Source organism: Rattus norvegicus, chromosome 5 (assembly GCF_021556685.1).
Source record: "Rattus norvegicus strain SHRSP/BbbUtx chromosome 5, alternate assembly SHRSP_T2T, whole genome shotgun sequence".
Classification (NCBI taxonomy): Eukaryota; Metazoa; Chordata; class Mammalia; order Rodentia; family Muridae; genus Rattus; species Rattus norvegicus.
The window spans coordinates 81,594,454-81,617,235 of record NC_141538.1 but is presented as its reverse complement, the minus strand read 5'-3'; the positions used below and the strand labels follow the sequence as shown (position 1 = coordinate 81,617,235).

The 22,782-nt window shown below is 45.0% G+C and overlaps 1 protein-coding gene across 39 annotated transcripts; it reads left to right on the top strand.

Annotated features, from left to right (window-relative positions):
- The first annotated feature begins 869 nt into the window (after positions 1-869).
- On the top strand, positions 870-19,235 carry Wdr31 (WD repeat domain 31). Of its 39 annotated transcripts, none has more exons than XR_015619485.1 (12): positions 870-950; positions 4,177-4,273; positions 8,850-8,996; positions 9,433-9,562; positions 10,660-10,734; positions 12,033-12,177; positions 12,278-12,378; positions 13,882-13,949; positions 15,206-15,347; positions 17,140-17,302; positions 17,989-18,116; positions 19,032-19,235. XR_015619485.1 is itself a non-coding variant. In XM_087548017.1 (11 exons), the coding sequence occupies exons 3-11, from the start codon at positions 8,881-8,883 to the stop codon at positions 19,190-19,192; spliced, it is 1,014 nt and encodes a 337-aa protein (XP_087404143.1). In that variant the 5' UTR covers positions 870-950; positions 4,177-4,273; positions 8,850-8,880; the 3' UTR covers positions 19,193-19,235. The 39 variants fall into 39 exon arrangements, 16 of the variants coding, with proteins under 16 accessions (XP_087404143.1, XP_087404137.1, XP_087404141.1 ...); XR_015619502.1 differs by having other exon boundaries at positions 13,882-13,987; XR_015619495.1 differs by having other exon boundaries at positions 9,430-9,562; positions 17,227-17,302.
- The last annotated feature ends 3,547 nt before the right edge of the window (positions 19,236-22,782 follow it).

Genomic DNA, 22,782 nt, shown 5'->3' with positions numbered 1-22,782 from the left:
TTTGTAGCTGCTTTTAGACGTATCTTCCCATTTGAATCTGAAGAAGGTACTGAGAAGTCTTTTTGTTTATAGTGCTGACCAATCCCAGTTTGATGAAAGACAAAGTGAAGTTTTCAGTTTGGCAGCACATATGTTAAAATTGAAACAATACTGGAGAGATGACACAGCAATTAAAAGTATTTATTGTACCTACAGAAGACTCAGGTTCAGTTCCCAGCACCCACAGGGTCGTTTACAACCATCTGTAACTCGTTCTACAGGATTAGAACTCAATTGGCATCAGGTACACAGGTCATGTATATAGACACATGCAGACAAAGCATTCACACATAAAAAAGAAGTTATTCTCAAACCGTTTAAAAAAAAAATGGAATGACACAGAAAACAAATTAGCATGGTCCCCACATAGAATGAAAGGCAAAATCAAAATGTTCCATATATTTGAAACTCATTACTTTATCTGTTTATTAAATTAGTAAAAATAAACACACACATGCCAAATGAGAGGAATAGATAAAGATGTTCGGGAAATGTTCAATGGAAAAAAATCTCTGTCTATATTCAGGGAAATTTTAAACAAATTTTCTGGGTGAATAATAATTACAAAGTGACACTTATTAATCGCCTTCTCTCTGGTTATGACAGATATCACCGTTTCTCATGGACGACACAGGTTCTTCATGCAGCGTGGTTAAGCACAAGCCTCCTCTACAGAGAATATTCATATGTCATTAAGTTAGAAAAGGAAAATAGGCTCTCTTGGCTCAGCCCCTGAGGGACTTCCGGCACGTGGAACCTCGGTTACCAGGCTGCCGTGCACGGCCGGAGCGTTTAAGTAGAACTCCCACCCTAGCGACGCGCGCCTGGTTGCTAGGGGCGGAGGCGCGGGAACCTGTGGAAGCTACGGATGCCAGCTACCCGTGCTTGCGGGCCTCAGTGCCAGCCCGCCGGTGGGTATGGAGCCCGAGGTGGGAGAGGGGAGCATCGGAGAGGTGGGAGTCCTTGCGCTGTCCTCTGCGGTAGCCACCCATCCACCGAAAGCGAGGTGGAGGTCGGGAAGGGTATTTGTTGTACCGGGTGTCACCTGCTTCCATCTTGGTGTAATCCTCCCCGGGCACATGCACATCAAGAGTAAACTTTAGCAGCTCAGATAATGGACAGGGGTAGGAATATTTTTAATCTGAAGGACCAGAAAGAAAACAAACAAACAAACAAAAACAACTGCGCACCGTTGTTCCTCAACCTTGGGAGTTCTGATCTAGCACTGACCCTCAGTGAGACTGGTGTCTGTAAATCCCCTTACTCTCTGAACCTTTTCCTTTACATTATTATTAGAGTCAAGCCAGACCACCTCCTATGAGCTTCTGCGTGTAGTTTGTAAATCTTTGAACACTGTAGATGACTTGGTCTCGGAGAGTCCAGGTTTAGGTACACATGTGAAAGATTTGGGAAGAGAGCATGGATTTAAAAAAAAAAATCACTTATACCAGTTGGGCAGTGGTGCTGCATGTCTTTAATTTATTCCCAGAGCTCAGGAGGTAGAGGTAGGTGGATTTCTGAGTACAAGGACAACCTGCTTGGTCTACAGACTGAGTTCCATGACCACCAGGACTACACAGTGAAACCCTGTCTCAAAAAAAAAAAAATCATTTACACAAATAGGGCCATGTTAAGTCTCAGGGATAGTATTTGCTGGGCCAGAACAAACATAGAAGATTTATTAAAAGGAATGAGACAGGCCTAGTGGGCACATTTTCAGAATAAACCCCTGAATAGAACTATTTCATATATATATATAAAGTTACAGGGAACTTGCTCAGTCTTGTGTGGTCCATATTTAGGTAAAAAGGTAAGAGGGCATCTCACTACCTTGTTAAATAGTAAATTTTACAGCATCACGTTTTCTTCCATATCTGAGTTAAGGTACCCCTGTGTTACTAGGAGTCAGACTCTAAATGTTTGTGTAAGACATCTCACATCACTAGGGTCATGCGAGAGGTTTTATTTTATTTTATTTTTTTGGTTCTTTTTTTTTTTTTTTCGGAGCTGGGGACGGAACCCAGGGCCTTGCGCTTCCTAGGCAAGCGCTCTACCACTGAGCTAAATCCCCAACCCCTGCGAGAGGTTTTTTTGTTTTGAATCTTTGTGGTGTGTGTGTGTGTGTGTGTGTGTGTGTGTGTGTGTGTGTGTGTGTGTCTACAAAGAGGATCAGGAAAGTCCAGGGGAATAAGATTCAGTTCACTCAGCTCTGTCCCTGTGACAGCAAGTTAACTCTATGGATTTCAGTTGTATCAAAGGCTATAAAGGAATTTTGTACTATATAACTGAAAGAGAATTTGCTGAGCTGTATTTAATGTGACCTGTAGGCCTTTGGAAAGCAGATTTGGACAGAGATAGGTCCGGAATTCATGTGTAGACCTGCCCTTCCAGCCTTTGTGGGTTGAAGCAGGGTGATGTCCCTTTACAGACAGTTTGGATGGTCTTGTTGGGCAGTTTAAAAAGACCATTGGTTTGAGGTCTGGTCGCATGTGCCTGTGAAGCAAGAGGATTTTGAGTTGGATGCCAGCTTGGGCTATACAGAAAGATTTTTGTCCCCCCCAAAACACTAAAAAAACCAGAGGATGTTGGGTTGTACCCTTTAAAGAACTTCTGGCTAATCTTACTCTTTAAGTTAGTATGTGGCTTTCTCATTCAAGTCCATTCTCCCAGACCAAGCTGGCAGTACAGATACAGAAATGAACAAGACATTATCCCTCCTCTCAAGTCTGTTGTTATACAATAGGTTAGTCGACATATAATGAATATTGCCCACCAACTGCATATATTTTTTTGGTTCTCAAAAATTTAGACTGGCTTAGTGCATAACCTAATTTTTAGCCTGATTGTGATCTGTTACTCTAGTTAGGTGACATGAATGACTTGATTAACACCCTCCAGGCTCATAAATCCATCTATATAGGTTGTCTGTTTTCAGACACTAGCTTTTACAAAGATACAGCACAGTATTCTTTCTGGTCATGAGCAGGGCCTCTGAAGTACTTGCTGGATTCAGGTCTCAGCACTGCCACTTGTTTATGATATAAATGAGTAAATTGTTTGTTCCTCTCTCTTCTCATCTGCAAAATGGCTATAAGCTCTTTTGGAGGCTTGTGGAGTAGAGTAAGTGACTTAAGAAACATAAAGCACTTAGAGACTTTTAGGACACATGGTAAGTGCTATCTTTAGCTTTCAAAGAGCTAATAATAGAATTACTGTCTCTTTTGCATATAGGAAGTGCAAATCCAGGAACTTGTCTAAGGACAAGTACATAACTGTATTGGAGGCCCAGTCCAATCTAGTTCATGTAATCAAATATTAGTACACTGGACCATTCTGTGCTGCACTTAGTACAAATTATTAGACTTCCAGTTAATAAAAAAATTGTGCAAATCCTTTAAACAGAGAGGAAGTAGACTTAAACTAAAAAAACACTCCCAAGTTTTTGGTTGGTTGACTTTTTGTTTTGTTTTGTTTTTCCAAGAGAGGGTTTCACTGTGTAGCCTGGCTGTCCTGGAACTCACCGTATAGACCAGGCTGGCCCTAAGAACTCAGAGATCTGCCTGCCTCTGCCTCCCAAGCACTGGGATTACAGGTATGCACCACCTGTTTGATGGACAGAAGGACTATACTATGAGCTTAATGGTGTACTTCACTGTTTCTACATTGCACATTTAAAAGCAGATGCATGGTGGCTGGGATGGTGGTGCCTTGGTTAGCAGAGTGCTTGCCTGGCGTGTATGAGGCTCTGGGTTCCACCCCCAGCATTGAGAAGCCGTGCTCAAGAGCAAGTCAGTGCCTGTTATCTTAGCACTCAGAGGGCAGGGCCAGGAGAACCAGAAGCTGAGGGTCATCCTTGGCTACATTGTGAGCTTGAGGCCAGGCTGGGCTACATGAGACCCTATCTCAAAACAAATAACGAAAACCCAAATAGACTCATACGTAGTTAACATCACGGTATTACTCTATTGATAGAAATTCAATGTTTCTTGGAAATTTGCCTGCTATTAATGAGGAAAAACTACACTAATTAATCTTTTCAATTGAACAAGGCTCCTACCTACACTTGTAAATCTCTCTGATGCAAGCATGTGCTTAGACAGGGGGAGATTAACTTAAGCGTCCTCTCATTAACTACAGAGATTAGGAGGTGGCTGTCTGACTTGTTTCCGAAGGCTGAATGAACTACAGATCATCAAATACAGTAGCTCACCAAGAAGACCCAGTTGCTTTAGGGGTAAGTCATGGCAAGTTAGTTACCCTTCCTTAGGCTCCCTACCGAAGACGCCCACTGAGAATCCAATTGATTTTGAAAATATTTGCAGCTCCCGTGGTTTCCGTGACCTAGATCTGTGGGAGTACCTGTTGGTAGTTTGATGACCGTATTAGACATGGATTAAGTTGGCAGATGGGCAGCTCTGTACCTCTGCACGTCTATAAACAGTACATACTCCAGATTTTCTGGATGCTATCCTAGGACTTTTCTTTTTAGTCCATCATGGCCTATTATAGACCATTCTAGAGTGTTTCAATTAGAAGAAACTACAGGTTCAGGAGCTTGCAACAAGTATTTTTGTACTGTTTAAGCCACTTGGGGTTTAAAGAGACCTTGGGGCTGGAGAGATGGCTCAGCGGTTAAGAGCACTGTCTGCTCTCCTAGAGGTCCTGAGCAATCCCCGGCAACCACATGGTGGCCCAGCCATTTATAATGGAATTTGATGCCCTCTTCTGGCACACAGGTATACAGATATAGTACTCATATACATATATACATATATACGTACATATATAAATCTGTTTTTTAAAAGTCCTTATGGAAACATAATGTATTGGTTGTGTAAAGGTCCTTTAGTAGTGCGCTGCTGCCTTAGATAGGGAGGCTGGGGCAGGAATGGGCCACTCAAGGACACAGTGAGCTGTGAGTGAGCTGAAGCAGAGCCCAGAACTCTAGGGTACACCCTACATTCTCGGCTGTTCGCTGTGTCTATGAGCTGTTTGTCTCTTCTTTCCAGGATGCCAGCTTAAGTATTTCCTCAAACAGTGGGATGGAGTTCTCTGGGAAACTGTGTTTTTAGTGGAGAGGGTATGAATAAGAACATGTACCTGTCGGCTTTTAGTTGGTTTTCTCTCTGTGGACCGCTCTTCCTGGAGCTGGGCTGGTGTGTCTGTAAAACTTTAGAACTTTAAGCAGAAATCTGGAGGAAATTAGAACTGGCTCCTCTCACCACCACTTTTACTTCCTTCAAGTCTTCAGCATCTCGGGGAACAGCTAGTTTGAAGGACACGGGACCTGGGGTAGCTGAAATTGGCTCCTGGTCTGATCATGCAAATGTTGATGCTGGCCACCTCTTATTCTTTGAGGCCCCAGCAACTCATGCAGGAGCATCGTGTGCTTAGGAGGTACTCCCCGAGTGAGTGAGGAGATAAGGCGGATGCCCTCGGTTTTGTTCGTGGTGGTGGTGGGTTTTTCTTTTTTGTTTGTCTGGTTTTTTTTTTTCTTTTATTTCTTATTTTGCAGCACTGGGCACCAAACCCATGTGTGATCATGCTAGACAAGTCTCATGTATGCCAGGCAAGCACTCCGCCACCATGCAGCTCCAACATCTTTGAATGCACGTTTACTCTTTCTTTTTAGTTCTAGCATTGCGAGCTGATGAGGAAAAATATGTCTGAAAAAAATACTCTTCTTGTTCTGATATGGCATCCAGTAGTAACATGATACAGTTTCTAGGGCAGTTGTTTTCAAACAGTTCTCAGGGCTGCTTCTCATGCATGAAAGTACTGAGGAAACCTTTTACATATTGGATTTAGATTCCTGCTCATTGGTTCCCATATAACAATAGCGCTGAGACGTTTAAAAGACATTTCCTTACCTAAAGCTAAAAGTAATAAAGCTCTTGCAAGTAGACTGTGGTAGCGCCTGACCATATTAACAGTACTTGGGAAGCAGAAACAGGAGGATTACAAGTTCAAGACCAGTCTGGAATACTCATAAGCTTTTACGCCAGACTGTGAGACCCCATCTCTAAAAACAAACAAAGCCTACTGTGGGCCAAGTGTGGTGGTACATGGTTTTAATCCCAGTACTTGAGAGACAAAGGCAGGCAGATTTCTGTGAGTTTTAAACCAGCCTGGTCGTCTTTTGATCTCAAACTCTAGGCCAGTTAAGGCTACATAAATGACATGATTTATTAAAAATTCCAAAACATCTTAGTTGGAAAAGATGGTACTCAGTTCTTGAAAGTCTCTTTTGATGTGTGATTTAAAGAGAAGACAGATGGATTCCCATACCTGCTTTTTCATTCTGTCTATCCCTGGTATGCCACAAAATGTATAGAAAGAAAAGTAGGCCTTGCACCGAGATAGAGGTGAAGGGAGGCCTTAGGACTCCTTGAGAGACTCAGAATGGCTGCTAGTGTCTCTGCTTTGAGAACTGCTGGTCTCAGTCGTTAGTTCCATGACCTCATTACAGTTGTCATCTCTAGCATCTTGTTCTTGTCGCATAATAACCTCTTGATGTTGGCTGCTGCATTAGGGAAGCGATCCAAAGAAATTGCTAAAGATGAGTTAGAAAGGTTACAGCTCTTAGAGTAACCCAGACTCCTCTCTTTTAAGAAGCTTTTCTGAGATTACTGTGATGGCTCAGCAGGTAAAGATACTTGCTGCTTAAACCTGTCACCTGAGTTCAGTCTCCAGAACCCATGTGAAAGTGGAAGGAAGACGTGATCCTACTAAGTCGTTCTCTGACCTCTGAGTTTGTATGTGGTGCATGTGTACATGCGTGCACATACACAGAGACAATAATAATGACTTTTTAATTGCAAAAGAAGCCTGGCTAATACAGATTATATTTTATTCTCGCCTATAGGCTCGTAATAATTTATTATGGTAGAGCACATGTAACATAAAATTTACCATGCATGACATGTTATGCGTAAATGGTATTGTGTAGTGGTTGCCCAGTCTCTAGTTACATGACAATTTTATCACTCCCAAAGTTACCTTTGTCTTTAGTAAGCAGTCTGCCACACCCCCATTCTCCACCTCTGCTCAGCTCCTGACAGCCACTAACCAATCTACTTACTGTCACTATAGACTTTGAAACTGGGTATTTCACATGATATATATCATAGCTTAGTATGTCTAGCCTTTTTACTTAGCATGCTGCTTTCTGGGTTCAGTCATATTCATGACTGTTTAGTATACGGGTAAGCCACACTTCGTTTGTGTATTCTTTTCTTTCTTCCTTCCTTCCTTCCTTTTCTTTTTTTTCTTTTTCTTTTTTTTTTTGGTTCTTTTTTTCGGAGCTGGGGACCGAACCCAGGAACCCTTTCGCTTCCTAGGTAAGCGCTCTACCACTGAGCTAAATCCCCAGCCCCTCTTTTTTTCTTTTGAGACAGTTTTGCTGTGTAACTCTGGCTGGAAATCTCTATGTAGACCAGGTTGGCCTCAAACTCTCAGAGATCTGCCTACACCTGTCTCTAACTGCTGAAAACAGTTATTAAAACAGTTATATTAAAAACGTTGCGCAAGGCCCTGGGTTCGGTCCCCAGCTCTGAAAAAAAAAACCAAAAACAAAACAAAACAAAAAAAAAAACGTGTATCATTATGCCTTGCTTGATGACATTTTTTCATCTCTTGGCTGCTGCGAGCAATGCCTGGTGAGTGTGTGTGTACCAGCATTTGTTTTAATACCTGTCTTCATTTTTTAAGATTTATTTATTGTGTATAAATGTTTTGTATATATGTATATATACCGTGTGTGCCTAGTATCTACAGAGGTCAGAAACAAGTATCAGATCTCTTGGAACTGGAGTTTTGTTTTGTTTTGTTTTTTCCTTTGCATGTGTGTGGGTGTGTTGTTACTAGGAATCAAACCCAGCATTGTTGTGTATGATAGACAAGCTCTCTTTTATACCACTGAACCACATATCCAGACCTGAGTTTAATGTTTTTAGAAAAAAGTATATATCTTTTTAACCAGATAGAACATTATGTATCATTCATACATATTTACATTGTGTAATATTTAAATCAGCTGAAAAATAATTGCTAGGCTGTGGAAATAGCTCAGTTGGTCAGTGCTTGACACACAAGCATGAGGACCCTAGTTTAATCTGTAGCACCTACATAAAAAGCTATACGGCGGCATTTGCATGTAATCCCAGCACTGGGGTGGTGAACATAAGCCGGTCTCTGTGGCTAACTGTCCAGCCAACCTAGGCTAATTAGCCCTAAGTCTCAGTAAGAGACCCTGTCTCAAACAACAAAGTAGATAGCTCCTGAGAAAAGACACTTAAGGCTGGGTTGTCATACTGGTTTCCACATACATACACACATATGCACATGTATCTGTACACACAAATACATACATACATATATATAAACATGCACATATAAAATAATTCTTAGTAATTCTTTTTCGAGACAGGGTTTATCTGTATAGACCAGGCTGGCTTTGAACTCAGAACCCATCTGCCTCCACCTCCAAACATGCCTGGCTGTTCTTAGTATTTTTTAAACATTAGCCTACCAGACTTACCTGCTGGACCTGTATTGACAGCTGCAGTCCCAGACTGAAGAGAATGAAGCAGAAGGAAAAAAGTCAAATGCACATAGTTAATCTCCTTTAAAAAGAATTATATCTTACGAAGGAAGGAAGGAAGGAAGGAAGGAAGGAAGGAAGGGAGGGAGGGAGGAAAGGAGGAGAAAGGGAGGGAGGAAGGAAGGAAGGAGGGAGGGAAAGAATTAGTCTAATCAAATTACTAATGCTGGACCCAATGAATTCAGTGTAACCTCTCCCCATTCCACAGGGAATACCACCCCCCCCAGCGCCTGTGAGGGATGTTGGCACTTGACTGCCAACTGAAACCAGCTCTTCCTCAGAAGGTCTTCTGCAGGCTCTGGGCTTCGATGGGGAAACTGCAGAGCAAACTCAGATACAGCACTTATCTGTACAGGTAGATCAACCTCCTGGGGTCCCCAGTTTTATCATGCTCCTTTAAAATTCTCCACTGAGGAATGAAGGCAAGGATTGGTAAACTTTCCTGCACACTTCATTTGGTATCCTGTTTTAGATGTAATCGCAGCTCGGGGAGGTGAACACAGGCAAATGGTCACCTCACCATCTAGCACCTGAAGTGCACGCTCAGAGGCCCTGTATCTTTTGGAGTCATTTCTAATGAGAGTAAACCCTCCTGGCCTCAGGATTCCCTTCATCAGATTTCAATAACTCAGTCATTCTGGGTGTTTCCCAAATAAACAGCACCATTTTCCAAACAAACCGAGGGTCTTCCTCCTCTCATCCTGGCCTGATTTGGTATCACTGCCACATTCTTCTGCCCCCTTCTCCCCTGTCCACTCCGGTGGACCTCATTCCCATCCTCTGTGTAGCAGGCCTGATGGAATTATAGAAGAGAGAGTCCAGACTAAAGCTTCCCAGGAGTACATCCCTGCTCACGTGGATACCGTCTCTGTGGTTGCTGCTCTGAACTCAGACCTTTGTATCTCTGGAGGAAAAGACAAGGTGAGGTTTCCAGAGCTTTCCACTCACAGCTCACTGCAGGAAAGGGAAGATGTTCTGAGAGTCTAACCAACTATATCACAACAGGGCCCAAAGTTCAAAGGCTGGAGCTTAAGGCCAGCTCTGCCACTTCCCATTTCAGTAGGCACGTCTTTACATTTTCCCATTTCAGTAGGCACGTCTTTACATTTTCCCATTTCAGTAGGCACGTCTTTACATTTTCCCATTACAGTAGGCACGTCTTTACATTTTCCCATTACAGTAGGCACGTCTTTACATTTTCCCATTACAGTAGGCACGTCTTTATATTTTCCGAGCTCGGCTTTCCTAGTCTGTTACATGCATGTAGAATAACAGACGTGCCCTAAGACAGTCATGAAGATTCAGTGAGGCCCTCACCCTGTGCCAGGCTACCTACGTGCTTTATAAATGAGGTGTTACTGTGCCACCCACCCCATTCTTAACAGTAACACTCAGACCCTGGAGCAACAGAAAGACTATTCTCATTGCTTTATGTTTTGATTTATAGAATTCACACTGGTAAGCACTGACCCTTTATACTTTGGCCTGTCCTCTTGCCATCACTCTGCATTATCAGCTTTTGGTCCTTACACGAGGAGCTGTCTTGGCAGCCACTGTGATAAGCGGCAGCAGCAATACACCACTGCTTCTTCCTGAAGGGAGTAACACTAATGAGTGCCTCTTACTCCCAATAGACTTCCAGCGCTGTCAAACTCCACTTGCAAACTGCATTTGATTTGTAAGCTGCATTTACTTTAGATGTCATTCCTTCCAGTGAGATACACTTGAGGATCAAGACTTAAGTAGCAATGTCTTGTCTTAATGTCTGTATTATTTTAGACTAAGAAATTGTATTTATGTGACCCTTTCTCACACGTGTGAGAGGTAGGCAGGGCAAGGACTCTCCACTTTGTTTTGTAGACTGGGAAACCAGCCAGTCAATTGTCACAGAAACTGGGCTCACAGCGCCTGCTCCTTTCTCTACAGCAATGAGCTTCAGACGCTCAGCAAGACAATGCTCTGAGGTCCTGCTCAGGAGCCATTGCTGCAGTAACCCCTGTAATCCTGTTTCTCTGCAGACTGCTGTGGTCTACAACTGGAAAACAGGCCACGTGGTGAGAAGGTTCATAGGACATGAGCGGGAAATCACGAAGGTAACTGTCAAGCACTCACTCTGAAGGGAATTGGGGACAATAAAGGAAATAGAAACAGCTACAGATAGTAGAGGGCTTCTTCATTGAGATGCCAGGAAGATCAGAGCAAATAATTTAAAACATAAAATTAATCCAAATACCTGGCAGAGATGTGGGTAAAAACATGTACACACACAGCAGAATATTATGAGCCATGTAGTCTTGAGTATTTTCTTATAAAGACTTGAACTGACTGAACTAATAGCTTTCTTTTTTAAAGAAGACATTGAAGGCTTTAAAAACTTAAAAACTTTCTGGAGTGTCTGAAACATCACAACTCTTTAGGGGATGCTTATTAAGTCTTTTTTGCTTTTTGGGACAGGGTTTTACTGTGTAGCCCTTACTGTCCTGGAACTCAATCTGTAGACCAGGCTGGCCTGGAACTCACAGACATTCTCCCTGCCTGTCTTCTGGGTGCTGAGATTAAAGGTGTGCACTACTATGCCCAGCTTATTCAGTCTTTTGGTTCTTTTTTTCGGAGCTGGGGACCGAACCCAGGGCCTTGCCCTTCCTAGGCAAGCGCTCTACCACTGAGCTAAATCCCCAACCCCAGCTTATTCAGTCTTAAAAAGGAACAAAAGGAAGGAGATAAAAAAAAAAGAAAGAAAAAGAAAAAAGGAACAAAAGGGCTGGAGGGAAGGCTCAGCAGTTAAGAGCACTGCCTGCTCTTCCAGAGGAACTGGGTTCTGTTCCCAGAACCCACATAATGCTTGCAACCATCTGTAACTCAAGTTTTGGCTTCCAAGGTCACTAGGCACTGTAGTGGTGCACAGACGCATGTATAGCAAAGACACCCCACTCATACACATAAAATAGTAATGATAAAGCAATTTAACACTGCTCTAAAGGAATGAAGTTCTGGGGTTGGGTACACGGCTCAGTAAAGCCTGGCATGGCGAGGCCCTGGCTGAAAAGAAGAAGTGATGCTCTGGTACGTGTTTCAGAAAGGCAAGTGTTAGAAGCTAGAAAAAGAAGAGTGCGGCTTCACCTACTGACATGGTGGGACAGTGCTGGGGTGGGGCTGTGTCGGGGAAAATGGGGGACTTGCCCTTGGGGTGATGAAAGTTCTACAGGGGGAGACTGGGGAAGTCTGTATAACGGTGTGAGTGTGCTTGCTGCCGCTGTGCACTCAGAATGGTTAAGGTGGTGCATCATTTCAGCAGTGCATGCATATGTGTATGTGGAGGAGCACACGAGCTCTGAAGTCCTGTCTAGGGTGCACCCTGAGCTCTCTCTCTTCTCATTTGTTCTCTGAACAGATAGCCTGTATTCCCAAATCAAACCAGTTCTTCAGCGCCTCTCGAGATAAGACAGTCCTGATGTGGGACCTGCAGGGCTCCTCACAGCCCAGGCAGCAGCTGTCTGGCCATGCCATGGTTGTCACTGGCTTGGCTGTGAGTCCAGGTAAAGTGCAGCTGACCCCTTGCCAGCATATAGTGGATGCCCAAAACCCTTGTTCACATCCCAACTTATGGCCATTGTGGCTTCTCACTTTGTTTTTAAGACTCGTCACAGCTGTGTACTGGCTCTCGAGACAACAGCCTGCTTCTGTGGGATGTGGGTACTGGACAGTGTGTGGAGAGAGCGTCTGTCTCCAGGAACCTGGTACGAATTCAGACTTGGTGTAGAGCAGGATGATGGAAAGGAGCATGGGTGAGGGAGAGTGTTGGGCGAGCTCATGGAGATGTGTGTAGCATGATGGGACATGGGTTCAGTCGTGAGGTGGCAGCTTGGAGAAAAAAAGGAGAGCTCTGTCCTCACTCAGGTCTTCAAAGCACACTTTTTTTTTTTTTTTTAAGGAGAGCGAAGTTTGTGCCCTTCCACTTTTTTTGAAGATTTATTTTATGTATATGAGTACACTGTCGCTGTCTTCAGACACACCAAAAGAGGGCATCAGATCCCATTACAGATGGTTGTGAGCCACCATGTGGTTGCTGGGAATTGAAAACCCTGGTCTTCTGGAAGAATAGCCAGTACTCTTAACCGTTGAGCCATCTCTTCAACTCCTTTAAAGCATACTTTTAGCATAATTTTAGTGTGACAGACACTGCTAGGAATAGAAATATAACAAAGGACATGCTGTTTACAACTTTTGTGTACAGTGTGATGCAAGATGGCTGTCCCTCATACACAAGTAAGTGTGTCCTTTACTTGATGTAATTCACTCTGTGGCAGCTAACTCCTTTAGGCATTGCACAGACTTTGGACTCTGTCACACCTGGCTTCCAAACATGTGTTTGCGTGTGTGTGTGGGGGGGGGGCGTCTTTTTCTCTTTATTCCCATGCTGGGGATTGAACCTTGAGCCTTGTACATGCTAAGCAAACACTCCCAGCTCTGTTCAAACCACAAATCTATCACTTCTTAGTTGTAAATGCTGTTTAAGTGTAGATTCTAGGTATCTTTATTTATAAAATGGAGAGTTATGTCACTAGGCAAGAGTCTTTGGGTGACTAAGTATATTGTAAAACACCGATCATTGTTCTTGGCAGGTGGCAGATGTTTTTCAGAGTTTAGTCATCTACTACCCTAGTTTTGAAATCAGCTGTAGATTGTAGGATGCGCTTGCCTAATGCCCTCCACATTTGTGAGGATACTGTGCTGAGAAAAGGAAAAATCTGTTAGCCTGGGTTGCTTTTTTTTTTCTTTTTTTTTTTTTCTTTGGAGCTGGGGACCGAACCCAGGGCCTTGCGGTTGCTAGGCAAGCGCTCTACCACTGAGCCAAATCCCCAACCCCTGGGTTGCTTTTAAAACTGTTTTGTCTGTTCAGATGGGGCTGCAGTCCAGGATTACTGTTACTCTTATGAGCCCCTGAGGTGTTAGAGCAGAGTGGGGCCTCACTAGCACAGGGGCTGCTCTTTTGGCTGACACCTGCTCACCATCACCAGCTGGGGTTCAAGTCTCCAAGGCTAACCAGAAGGCTCTGCCCCTGAGCACTGAGATAGAGATGGGGAAGGACTGACTGAGGGCTGTGGGACAATGACCCTGCTAACTCGAGCTTACTAGCCCAGGGTCTCTGAGAGGAGATGAGGCACGAGGTTAGCCAGCTCATGGAATTGCAGCAGAGGAATGACCGGATGTGGAGACCTGTTAATGACTGTTTTCTCCAGGTCACGCACCTGTGCTGGGTCCCGAGAGAGCCATACATCGTCCAGACCTCCGAGGATAAGACCATCAGGTGGGCTACTGGCCGCTGTGGAGGTGTTTCTGGTGAAGGTCTGTGGCTCCCATGCTTCCATGACTGTCTCCATTCTGCTTCTCCATGCTGCTGAGCCCTTCCTAGGGCTCCCTTGTCCTTTACTCCACTGCCCCTAGGGACTCTCTGACCTGTAACTTATGGGAACACAACGAATGAACAGGATCAGTCAGGCTAAGGTTCTGCTGAGAGGTTTGAAGCAGCTGACCTCATTCGTTCCCAGTGTGACCAGATCAGTCTTAGCCTTACTTGTTCAACCACTCAGTCAGGCAGCCTGGCTGTGCGGTCATGCCCCTGGGGGTCCTGGGTATTCTAGGCACTTAACCCTCAGCCAGAGCCTCTCTTGGAAAGAAGGATCAGAGTCTGTGTTGGGGGAAGTCAGATAGTTGGCAGTTCACAGACTGGGGAGCGTGACTCAGAATTGGAGTTCTCAGAGGAGGCTTCTATGAAGTGGAGGAATGAGATGAGAGGGAACACAGAACTCCACTGAACTCAAGGCCAGAGCTGGCTTTGGCCATCCACAGACTGATCTAGTGCTGGAGTGCTGAGGATGATATAGTGAGTATCCTTTAGCTGTGGCAGGGACCTGGACTGCAGTCTCAGCACTTGAGAGACCAAACACTGCAGCCTGGACTACATAGCAAGACCTGCTTCAAAACAGCAACGATGTATCTTAAAAAAATTAGCCTCTTGTTTATTGAAAGCAGTGTCCTAAAGGACCACTTTAACTTGTACAATTAAGATGTGTGTTTCAACCAGGTAGTGGGCCTGCAGGTCTGTGATCCCAGCACTTGGGAGACAAAGCTCTGAGTTCAGTCCAGCCTAGTGCACAGATTGAGTTCTAGGAGAGCCAGGGCTACACAGGGAAAGCCTGTCTCGGAAAACCAATAAAAAAAGATGTGTGTTCTAAAGTCTCCATGAAAAGTGGGGAGATGGCTCAACCAATAAAGGCAGCCCAGGGCATCCACTTCCTGGGACCCCACACGTGTGTAGTGTGTGCACCTCCTCTCTCCAAACAAAGGCAATCTTTTAAAACATCCATATGGTTTGATTTCAAAGCAGAAAGACTCAAGATGGCATTGGTTTGGTTCCTTCCTGTCAGCTTTAGAGTCTGTTAGGCTGTGACATTCCATTCTGATTGGTGGCAAAGAGTCAGGCCCTTCATGTTAGTGGGATATCACAAGTGTGTTTCAGTTCCATTTACTGCAAAGTCACATTGGGCTTCTAATTCCTTTCAGATTATGGGACTGTCGGGGGCTTCAGATGGCTCATGTGTTTCCCACAAAGCAGCACATCCAGACCCATTGTGAAGTCAGCGTGGATGGACATACCTGTGTCTCCTGCAGCAGTGGCTTTGGGGGTGAAGGCTGTGAAGCCACGGTGAGAGGCTCCCAGATGAGCAGGCTGCTCTGCTCTCTCCCCTCACCAGGCTGTGCAGACAGGCTCTGCAACAGCACTGGCCTGCTTCAAATGCAAGCTGTAACTCACCCATGCACTCCAGTGGCTTCCTTTGAGAAACATTTATTAGCCTGGATCTGTTTGAACTGATAATAGACAAGAGGGACAGGATGGAAGTCAGGATAGAGAAGGCTAAAGAGAGCAGCCTGCTGATGTTCTTGTTCCTAGAGTAGCCTAAACAGGTAGGGACTTGTTGAGGAGACAGATGTACGGCTATAAGTGCCCATGCTAAGGAAAGCTCAGCTCGTTAGGGGAACAGTGGAGCGCCACAGTTGGTCCAGGGTCCACCTCACCCTTATCCAGATATACACCTTCCTTGCAGGAATTTCAGGATATATGGATATACTCTTTAGGCCCCTCCGAAATTTCTGGATTCATAACTGCAGGTTATCAGTTAAAAGATTATCTAGTCTCTAAGTAAAAGAGTTGGGTTTCTGAGTTATCAGACATGTGTGCCATGGCAGGCATTGAGCTAAACAGTCATGGTTTCGTTTAATTCCTAAGATGAGGCTTGAGTTCGGTGTTGTTTTAATGTCTACTTTACAGTTGAGGGGATGGAGACACGGCAAGTTGGAATCTGTGGCTGGTCTTAGCTACCCTGTGGGTTCTTTTTCTCACCCTTTATCTGCCTGGTTTCACCCCCTATCACTAGATAGGAGAGAAAGAAGGATAGAGGGAGAGGGGGAGAGAGAGATCTGTGAATCTAATTTCTTCCCTTTTGTATCTTCTTTGAGCATGACTACTAATGAGCCGTAACCAACACCCCCATATGACCAGCAATCACTGACCCGACACAAGGCCCTAGAATTTATACCCCCTCTGAGAAGTTCCAAATGCCACAATTCACAAAAACTATCTGCAGCTGGCAAAACCATGTCTCTGCTGGAGCACAAGACAAATCATAGTCAGTGCTGTGAAAAACATTCTTATAATATTTCTGTGTCTTTTTAAAAAATATTTTATTTATTTATTATATATGAGTACACTGTAGCTGTCTTCAGACACACCAGAAGAGGGCATCAGATCCCATTACAGATGGTTGTGAGCCACCATGTGGTTGCTGGGGGTTGAACTCAGGACCTCTGGAAGAGCAGTCGGTGCTCTTAACCACTGAGCCATCTCTCCAGCCCCCTTTCTGTGTCTTTTAAAGAACCCCAAATTCCAGTATTCTCAGTATAGGGGTCTACTACTCAGGACATGTTCTTAGAAGGGTAGATTAGGGTATTGCAGACTTTGCATGTGACATCTCTTATCTACCTGATGGATAACAGAGTGTCCTGGGCCCCCACTGTTGGCTGATGGATGACAGGGTGTCCTGGGCCCCCACTGTATTAGACACTGTTCAATTTTCTCTCATATCTGAATGGTTTCTTATAGGTATGATTTGATATAGGCCAGTACAGGTGGGACCAATGGGGCCATCACTTCCTTTGTCAGAGGCACTAGGTATCACATCAGAATATGTGCACTTACAAAGAAGATGTCCCTTACTGTGGGGTTCCCACAGCCATAGCTAGTGTTGTTTGAGACATAGTTGGTGCTGTAATAGTTACTGGATGGGTGGGTGGTTAGATATGGTGGATGAGATAAGAGCTTCACCTGGCTTTCTGATTCCATGAGAAGAGGCGATCAGCGGGTCGTGGGGAATGGGAGGGTAGGTATTAGTGACATGAGCATCTGTGTGCATGAGCTAGCTTGTGTCATTACTTTGCAGTTGTGGGACCTAAGACAGACAAGAGAAAGAATGTGTGAGTATAAGGGTCATTTCCAGACAGTTGCGTCCTGTGTCTTTCTACCAAAGTCCGCAGCCTTGATGCCTATGATTGCTACCTCTGCACATGACTCCAAGGTGAAGATTTGGAACCAGGACACTGGAGGTAAGCAGTCTGCTCTCAGCACTGCTCAGGAGCTGAATGCAGCCTTAAGACTCTTTGCATTGCTCACCGTATGCAAGGCCACCCGTGTCCTGCCATCATACAGTTCCCTTGTGGAAAGAGGCAAGACACCACAGTGCCCACATCTTTCTGTTCAAGCTCTGGCTATAAGCCAGCTTCAAGCTTCCCTCATACCATGATGTACAGTTATTCCTGAGACTCTAGAGAGAATATGTTTGGCTTTTATTTTCTTCTCATCAGCAGTTCCTCATCAGATTTTAACTTGTGGTGCTCAGAATGTCTGGAAAGGGGAAAAGAATGCCATTTTTTAGTTCTTATTTCAAGGATACAGTTAGAACTTCAGCTCTTGTTGGGACTATGATAAAATAAGAACAGACTCAGAAAGGCTCCACCTGTGGGGACTCGGAAGCTGTGTCTGAGATCACAGTAAAGTCAAGGCCACTCAGCACCAGAGAAAACTGTCTTGTGGGCCATAGCTTTCCAGAGGCTTCCAAGTGCAGAGCCATAGAGGTGAAATGGTAGATACCTGGGAATTTTGTGAGCCATAGTTTAATATTTTGGTAGCATGGGATTCAGTCATGATGGACAAGTGCTGTGAGCAAATGTTGGATTTTCTTCTAGAAGTCTGATTTCCTAGCACTGCCTCTCTGCTGTTTCAATCCTGGCAGGATTTGGCTAGAGACAAAAACGGTGTTATTTTAGAGCTCTTCAAAATCTTCTCAGTCAGTCTGCAGAAACTCAGTTCTCCTCAGGGAGAGAAAACTGCCCTTCCCACTACAGCCCCCAGAGAAAAGAGGTAGGCGTGTTTAATATTCTGTAAACAGCTATGGCCATAAGCCAGACTGACACAGTGAAGAGGGCCTGCCACACCCTCACCTGGAGTTGGATTCCCCACCTGCCCCAGGCAACGTCTGTAGGCAAGGGAAAGTGGAGTCTCAGATGAAGTGACCACAAGTCTCAACGAGGGGAGCGACGTTGAGAGCACTGACCTGAACAGGGGCCACCCCTGCCCTGCACATGCTCCTCACATTCCTAGAAAAGCTGCCCTGGAAATACAGATGGGGAGAAGCTGGCTGAGTTAAAAATGAATTCCAGCCATTAGTCCCAGTACTTGGAAGGCAGAGGCAGGTGCATCTCTGTGAGTTCGAGGCCAGCCTGGTCTATATATAGAGAGAGTTCCAGGACAGCCAAGGCTATAAAGGAAAACCCTGTCTTTAAATCACAACAAAAAAAGCAAAGGCCAAACCTGACCTCCATCACATCCTCTCCTTCGTGAAAAGAGCTGGCAGCCTCAGATAAGTGTCCTTGTCTGTTTCCCCTGACTTAGCTTGTCTCTTCCCTACCCCTTTTAATATGGCCTCAGTTTCTGAAATACTGCTCAGGTGCCTACATCCTGTTAGTCCTGGGTTGTGGTCATGGAGGTGACCCCGAGTCTCCCTACTCAGGTGCGCTGCCCCTTGATGAGAGGCAGAACCCTCACGGCTTGGATGGCACAGAGCCTGTTCTGTTTCCTGTTCTCATGATAGAGTCCCACACTTCATAATGATGCTTCAGTGACCAGCAGACCACATCCGATAGTTTAGACATGCAGTCGTAGGCTGTGCCATCTACACGTGCGTAAGCACACTCCTCAGTGCTTACAGAGGGCAGAACTGCATTTTCCTAGTGTGCTTCCATCATAAGCACACGCCCCTTCTCCTTCCTCCCGCAGCTTGCCTTTCCACCTTGTCTCTGGATGGATCAGGACCCCTGACCTCACTGGCTGTTGGTGACATCACCTCCTTGTTATGTGCAAGTTTCTACAGAGGAGTTCACTTACTCAGAATGGACCACAGCCGAGGGCTGGAACTGCAGGAAGTGGCAGCCTTCTAAAACTAAGAGATATTGATTGGATAATATCAAACCATGGCCCCTCTTTTCTGTGTGGCTTTGCGTTTTTCCACATGATCTTGGGGGCTGGGGGTTAGAATTGGTGTTCTTTTCTTAGCTTTACTTAGAAGACATATCATTGTCAGGTGATTCAAACACTCAGGGTGTTTGTTTGCTTGTACAAGTGCCACTCTGTAGCCCAGGCTGGCCTTGAACTTGCAATTCCCCTGTCTCAGTCTCCTGACTCCTGGAATTACAGGTATGAGCCAGCATTCCCAGAAAAATGGAAGTTTAGAAGCATGGACTAGCTAGGCATGGTAGTTAACACCTTTGATCCCAGCACTCAGGAAGCAGAGGCAGGGGGAGTCTCTGGGCTACAGAGTTCCAGGACAGCCAGGGCTACACAGAGAAACTGTCTCAAAAACAAAACAAAAAAATCAATAAATAAAAATAAAAGAAAGAGAAATATAAGATAAATTCAAGTACAAGTTTTAGTGAAAAATGTATTCATTTATTGCCCAAGATAATGAATTGGAATCATAAGAGTGGCAGGCGTCCCTGAGAATGAAAACGTGTGACATTCCCCATGTCTCCATAAAGGAGAAATGTCTCGACACATCAAGCTAGGTAAGGATAGTGATGTTCCATAGAGAGAGTGGAGGGAACACAGTGAGGTTAAGCCCAGTCCTCAAGGTCACTTAGGGCAAGAGAGCAAAAGCCCTGGCTCTGCCCTGAGTAGTAGGAAACAGGAACTCTTGTCATTTACCTTCCTGAGCCAGTGCTGCCGGGGTAGGGGGGTGGGGGTAGGGATGGCCTGTAGACGGGTACAAGGACACAGACCCAAGTTACCGAAGTTATTAAGCCTGCTCCATGTACCAAAAGTAGAGGAGATCAGAGACTAGGCCTAAGAAATATGCATTTATAATCTGAATATTTTTATTTATATAAAAAACACTACACACTGTACCTCCTCCCTTTTTCCCTTCTCCTGGGTATGGCCAGAGGCCCAGGAGCCATCTGGAACATAGACTGTAGAACACAGAAGAATGGAGGCCACCGAGCCTGGCCACTGAGCACCCTCAGCAAGGAGGGTCAAGATGTTTAGAAGATCCTGTGTGGCCCCCACAACTCAGTCCTCAGCCTGGAGTTCAGAAGCCCATTTTCCTTAAGAGAAAACGGCTTTTAGATGAGTTCTAAAAGTGAAGCCTCGCCAGAGAATGGCGGCAGCATGGCTGACTGCTGGCTGCTGGCTGCTGGCTGCTGGCTGCTGGCTGCTGGCTGCTGGCTGCTGGCTGCTGGCTGCTGGCTGCTGGCTGTCCGTAGTTCAGGGCTTGCTCCATTTCCTCTCCCTCCCGCTGCTGTCTCCAGGATCAGGGGAAAGCATGTTTGGGGGCGGGGGGTGGACATGCAGAGTCTGGCCCGAGGGAAGTTCCATGGAGCTAGCCTTGGGAACATTATCAGATAGCTCTTGGCTTCCTCGAAGGTAATATGGCACTCAGGGCCGTACTCCCTCTCAGAGCAAGCTGTAGTTCCTGAGGGCAAGCTGAACAACAGCAAACAGCAGGCACTCTCCTGTGTGGACTGAATGACCTGCCACAATAAACACCACACCTTTATCTGCTGTCTGACCTTACTTTCTAACCTTTAGCCAGTGGATTCCCTAATTTTTGGATCTTTGAGCTCTGGAGGGACAAAGGAGTAGTGTGAGAGTGGGCTAAGTAGATTTTCCCTAAACGTCCCAATGATGTTCCCATTCCACAGATGGGAAAGCCAAGGCCCAGAGGCATGTATTATTTTGTCCACACAGGAAGGAGAGGGCTGAGATTTGAATTGGGTCTGCCTGACTTGAAGCTGGGAAGTCTTCCTCTGCAACCTTTGCCTTTGTTGTGTTAGACACTTACAGATCATAGCACTGCTTATTGATTTCCAAGACTAGTTATTAATCTAGTTCTGGAGGTTAAATTTAGGATGTCGTTTCTGCAGGCCAGGAGCTCTGCCACTTAGCTGTCCCCTAGCCCTGAATTAACTGTTGTCTCTAGGGAAACTGGAGGCTGTCGACAGGTCTCCTCTTAGGGCGGTGGAATGCCTAGCATGTGCTGGATGCTTGTGGGGTTGCGACTGATAGTTTCTTCTAGAAGGAGACAGTAAGATAAATAGAGGAATAGGGAGGGAGGGGTCCCACTGGTGAGTTAGAGGGTTCTGCCCCAATCTCACTCCTTCCTGAGTTCTCCATGTGCTCTGGGCCAGATTTACTTGTCTGTGCCTGGGAAGCAGAACGACCAGCAAGTGTGCAAGCTTACGGAGCCTTTAAAGCTAATCCCAGGACAGCCAGAGCTACACGGAAAAACTCTCAAAACAAGAAGTTATTTTAGGGTTTGGGGATTTAGCTCAGTGGTAGAGCACTTGCCTAGGAAGCGCAAGGCCCTGGGTTCAGTCCCCAGCTCCGAAAAAAAGAACCAAAAAAAAAAAAAAAAAAAGAGTTATTTTTGAGCCAGGCAGTGGTGTCGCATGCTTTTAATCCCCACATTCAGGAGGCAGAGACAGGCAGATCTCTGAGTTCGAGGCCAGCCTGGTGTACAAAGAGAGTTCCAGGACAGTGACAGCTGCACAGAGAAACCTTGTCTTGAAAAAGAAGCCAAAGGAAGAAGAGGAAAGAAGAGGGAAGAGGAAGAAGAAAGAGGGAGAGGGAGGGAGAGAGAGACAGAGACAGATAGAGATAGAGACAGACAGACAGAAAGGAAAGGAAGGAAGAAAGAAAGAAAGAAAGAAAAAGAAAGAAAGAAAGAAAGAAAGAAAGAAAGAAAGAAAGGAATGAATGAATGAATTTCTTGTAGGCCCTAAGTAGGATACTCTTAGTGTTCAAGATTCTGGCTGCTGAGGTCATGAACTCTTCATTTTTGAGCTTCCTTCTACGTTCATATAAAGGAATTTTTCCAGGCAGTTTTTTTCCTTGTAAGCCCTTACAATCTTGTCAATTACATATTTAAAGTTTAATCATATCCCTATTTATTAACATGTATCATTAGGATAAATATAAACTAGGGAAAATGAGTGGTGATTATTAATGCTCTCCATTTAGACTTGGTTAGACTTGAGAGGTAGAGCAGGAGAATGAGTTCACGGTCACCCTGACCTATATACTGAGCTTAAGACCAAGTGAGGCTTCCATGCCCTGCCACATGCCCACCCAAAAAAAAAGTTTCCCTAAGGTTGGCAGATTTTGTCACGGGTAGCCCAGCTAATTCTACATTCCAGCCAGGCATGTCATGGAATAGCATTGGGATGATCTGTTACTTTTACCCAAGTAGCTTCAAAGAAATATGATTTGTGTGTGTGTGTGTGTGTGTGTGTGTGTGTGTGTGTGTGTGTGTGTGTGTCCAGGATGAGCCATCAGGCTCACCCTAATTAGTGTAGTGAGGCATTTGGTAACTGCTTTAGTGGCTCAGAACAGGTCAGGATGATGGGGTTGCAAGACAGACAGAAGCCAAGGCTCTGAGTCACCTTCAGTTGAGCTACTCGGCCAGCCTGGCTGCACTGTTGCTGAAAGAGAAATGAGCCTCTTTAGTCTACTATATAATTATTTTACTAGGTTT